Genomic DNA, 4,790 nt, shown 5'->3' with positions numbered 1-4,790 from the left:
GTCAAACAATCAATTACTTGCAAAACAATCCAAAGAAAAAGATCAATTCAACTAGTTAGGGTTCTTGAACAAAAAACAAAGTGTATGAATGATTACTTAGGGTTATTGAGCTGAGTTTATGGATGTATTTGATGCCTAGCTGCTGCACAAGAGTCTCCTTGGTGTTCTTCTTACTCTCCAGCCGTCACAGCCACCACAGCCGCCAAACTTTTCTTCTTTTTCCTTTCTCCTTTGCTGCTGCCGATCGGAACTATGGATAGGAGTTAGGGTTTTTTTATTTTCGGGATTTAGGGCTGGATAATGGCTGAAAACTAAGTTAATTAACTTAATATAATATCATGTAAGGCTTCTAACTTGTGGGCTTAGGTCGGGCCTTGAGTTGTAGCTTTGAAACTTGACCAAAAAGGCCCTAGAATCTTCCAACTTAACTCTTTTTTCACCATCTTTCATAAACCTACAATTAACATTTAAACTTTGTAAATTATTGCACTTAAACCCCAATACTTTCATAAAATAAACAATTAAGCATAAAAACCATGATAAAATCATAAGGAAAGTAAGTGTGTTTTACTACACATCAGTTCATCTTTTATGCAACATTTTGCCCGATTTCGTTTTCTTTGATCTAGGTGTTTCCGTCACCTAGATCATTCGTTTTATTCGATAGCTGTGAGATCCAAGGTTGTTTCTGTAAATAGTATAAGAACTATCAAAGATAATAATATTTGAATTGCTTTTAGGGTTTTATTAAGATTGCATACTCTTACATGGAAAAGAAAAGGCCTTATAAAGGCAACAATTACAATGTAAACCGACTGGATAATAGGAAGCAAACTTTGCTGAAATAAAGCAAGAGGACCGGTCAAAGAGAAGACTCAATAGCAACGGTTGTTATTCAAAAACTAAATAAAACTTGACCCATGCAATCCATGAACTTGAATAGAATCTGACCCATCAGGGGTTTGAATTACTTTCTAATACCCGCCGATAATTCAAACTCTTGCATCCCAATCATCTTCCTAAATTAGCCAAATTTTCTTTTGAAAGTGCTTTTGACAAGATGTCTGCAGCTTGCTCTTGAGTACCACAGAACTCTATTTTTACTTGTTTCTGAGTTACCATTTCACGAACAAAGTGATACTCTAACTCAATGTGTTTGGACCGGCTGTGTATTATTGTGTTTTTAGATAGACATATAGTAGACCTGTTGTCACAGTAGATTGTTGTAGCCTCCTTTTGACTTAGCATCAGACATTCAGGATTCTTCTAAGCCAAATGGCTTGACAAGTGGCAACGGTAGAAGCAATATATTCAGCCTCAGTACTTGATAAAGAAACGACTTGTTTCTTTGTGCTCCAAGTAATTGCAGCACTTCCAATGGTGAATATGCTTGCTGATGTACTTTTTCTATCATCCATACAACCTGCCAAGTCACTATCAGAAAACCGGACAAATTACCCCTTGACCTTCATTTGCACGTTTAAACCAAAGGCCAAACTTTAGAGTTCCTGCCACATACCGCAGAACTCTCTTGGCTGCACCAAAGTGAATTTCGGAGGGATTTTGCATGTACCTTGACACTAAGCTGACCGAGTAAGCAATGTCAGGCCTAGTGTGTGTGTCAGGTAAATAAGACTGCCCACCAACCTTCTGTATATTTCTGCATCAGCCTTATTAGCATTATCATCCAGTTGCAGCCTTTCATTTGAGTTCATTGGTGTGTCTTCAGTATTACTTCCACTTGACCACTCATACCGAACCTGATCAAAAGATCCCTTGCATATTTTTCTTGTGACATGAAAGTTCCACCTTTTGATTGGTGAATTTCCAAGCCCAAGAAATATGAAAGTAAGCCCAAATCGGTCATCTCAAAAGTAGACATCATTCCCTTCTTAAATTCTGAAACATGTAATGAATTAGAACTAGGAAATATAATATCATCTACATAGAGGCAGACATAGATGACGTCATTAGTTTAAGTTTGTTTGACATACAGAGTTGGCTCGTTGTTACTTCTTTGGTATCCATTTGTGACAAAGTACTCATCTATCTTGGAATACCAAGCCCTTGGAGACTGTTTTAAACCATACAATGCCTTCTTTAAACGACAGATCTTGTCCTCATTTCCTTCTACTTCAAAGCCTTCTGGATGTTGGACATAAATTTCTTCTTGGAGCTTGTTAATTAATGTTTGACTTGGGAAATAAGTTAAAGAGAAAGTGGGAGAGAAAGTGGGAGAAGTAATGGGAGTATCTTGAATGAGTAAATGGAGATAGTGGAGATAGTGCTACGTGGGATGTTTCAGTCTGTTTTTTTTTTTTTTTTTTTCTATTTAAGTAGTAGGCTAGCTTTTGTTTTGTCATCACTTTCAATTCAGTTTGTAATTCATTTTTCAAGTTTTAATATAACCCAGAAAATTGCCCCAAAATTCTTTGTCATTCTCTGTTTACCCCAACATTTGGTATCATAGCGTTCAAGGTTTGTGTATGCCAAAATATCTCAAATTCAACATGTCTGTCGTCGCTACAACCTCAACACCCCCGAAAGAAACCAGTTCTGTATGTCTTCAAATCCCAACCCTAACGGCGACTAATTACACCACATGGGCGATCAAGATGGAGGCTGTGATGGATGTCCAAGGCGTATGGGAATCCGTCGAGCCGAAGGAAGGTGTGGTGGGAGATGAGAAGAAGGATAAGACTGCTGGTGCCTTCATCTTTCAAGTGATCCCGGAGGAAGTCTTGTTGCAGGTGGCAAAGAAAAAGACAGCAAAGGAAATCTGGGACTCGTTAAAAACCCGGTACTTGGGTGCCGAAAGAGTGCAGAGAGCATGCTTACATACTCTCAAGAGGGATTTTGATTCGTTAAAGATGAAGGATGACGAGAGTATCGATGCGTTCGCCAGGAAGTTGAGTGGGATGACTTCAAGGTACAGTAGCCTTGGGGTGACTCTTGAAGAAGACGTGTTGGTTAGAAAGTTGTTTGATTCGGTCCCGGAGAAGTATTTTCAATTGGTTGCATCCATAGAACAGTGTTCGGATATAGATTCGATGTTGTTCGAGGAAGCAATCGGGCGTTTGAAGGCATATGAAGATCGCTTGAACCAACGAAAAGGAAGCGTAATCGGTGATAACACTTTGTTATTCACCCGTAGTGATGGACAACAAAGTCACCAGGGAACCGGGAGAGGTTTCCAACATGGAGGAAGAGGCTGAGGTTCGTACCAAGATTGAGGTGGTCGAAACGGGTCACGGGGCAGAGGTTCAAGTCGTGGTAGAGGAAGACGCTGGGGTGGCAGTTCTCACCTGGAAACTGACAACCGAAAGGGGCGAGACAAGAGACACGTTAAGTGTTTCAAATGTGACCAAATGGGTCATTTTGCATCCGAGTGTACGGAGGATAAAGAGAAAAGGGGTGAAGCAAATTTTGTTAAAAAGGAGGAAGATGAAACAACTCTCATGTTGACCATCTGTGGTGAACAAGTACCAAAATTGGTATTATTAAATGAGCAGAATGTGTTCCCATGCACACATGAAAACCAAACAAAAGATAATCAAGAGATGTGGTACCTCGACAACGGTGCTAGCAACCACATGACCGGGGTAAAGGAATTTTTTGCTGAGTTGGATGATAAGATTACTGGCCAAGTTAGTTTTGGAGACGGATCCAAAGTTTAGATAGAAGGGAAAGGCAAAATCTTGTTCGAGTGCAAAAACGGTGACCAACTCTTGATCCCGAACGTTTATTTCATCCTGGCTTTAAGAAGTAACATCTTGAGCTTGGGACAAATGACTGAAGAAGGATATGAAGTGGGAATGAAGAAGGAATTCCTAAGGGTTTACAACGAGTTCGGGACCTATTGATGAAGGTTGAACGTTCGAAAACAGGTTGTACAAGATCGGGTTAAAGAAAACACGCCCGGTTTGCCTTGCTACAAAGATTGATGATGAAGCTTGGACTTGGCATGCTAGAATGGGGCATGTAAACTTCCGAGATATGGAGTTGATGGTTAAGAAAGGCTTGGTTAAAGGAGTGCCAAGCATATCACACCAGGGTCAAATCTGTGAGGGGTGTTTAGTGGAGAAGCAGATGCGAGATCCGTTCCCATATGAAGCTGAGTGGCGAGCAAAGGAGCCACTCGAACTAGTTCATGCGGACCTATGCGGGCCAATATCACCAGTGACATTGGGAGGTAACCGATTTTACATGTTAATTGTCGATGGTTATTGTCGGTATATGTGGGTTTACATGATAAAATCAAAGGACGAAGCTTTCTCGGTGTTCAAAAGGTTCAAGGTGCAGGTTGAAAAAGAAAGTGAACACAAAGTACACATGCTCAGAACTGATCGTGGTGGTGAGTTCACCTCACACCAATTTAATCAGTATTGTCAACAGGAAGGTATTCTAAGACAATTGATGGCTCCGTACACCCCACAACAAAACGGTATTGTGGAGCGTCGGAACCGTACAATACTCGGAATGACTAGGTCATTGCTGAAGACAACGAAGGTACCGGAGGTATTGTGGGGGGAAGCCGTACGACATTCCGTTTATCTCCTAAACCGAATATCCACAAAATCGGTGAAAAAAATGACGCCGTACGAAGGATGGAAAGGTAGAAAACCAACACTTCATCACTTGAAAGTGTTTGGTTGTGTGGGATATGTGAAGAAGCCCTCAGGTCTGACCTCGAAGCTAGATGACAGATGTGTTGCAATGGTGTATTTGGGAATCGAAGAGGGAAGCAAGGCTTATCGGTTATTTAGTCCTAGTAACCAAAAGGTTGTTGT

The 4,790-nt window shown here is 40.7% G+C and overlaps 1 protein-coding gene across 1 annotated transcript; it reads left to right on the top strand.

Moving 5' to 3' along the window:
- The first annotated feature begins 2,510 nt into the window (after positions 1–2,510).
- LOC143598478 (uncharacterized) lies at positions 2,511–3,215 on the top strand. The gene has a single exon (XM_077076684.1). It carries the CDS (start codon positions 2,511–2,513, stop codon positions 3,213–3,215), a length of 705 nt encoding a protein of 234 aa, XP_076932799.1.
- Positions 3,216–4,790: the final 1,575 nt, after the last annotated feature.

Source organism: Bidens hawaiensis, unplaced genomic scaffold, assembly GCF_021521415.1.
Source record: "Bidens hawaiensis isolate Kalapana, Puna unplaced genomic scaffold, B.hawaiensis_p1.1 tig00050423_1, whole genome shotgun sequence".
NCBI lineage: Eukaryota > Viridiplantae > Streptophyta > Magnoliopsida > Asterales > Asteraceae > Bidens > Bidens hawaiensis.
Note: the sequence above shows the minus strand (reverse complement) of the source record. Positions and strands in the feature narration are given on the sequence as shown.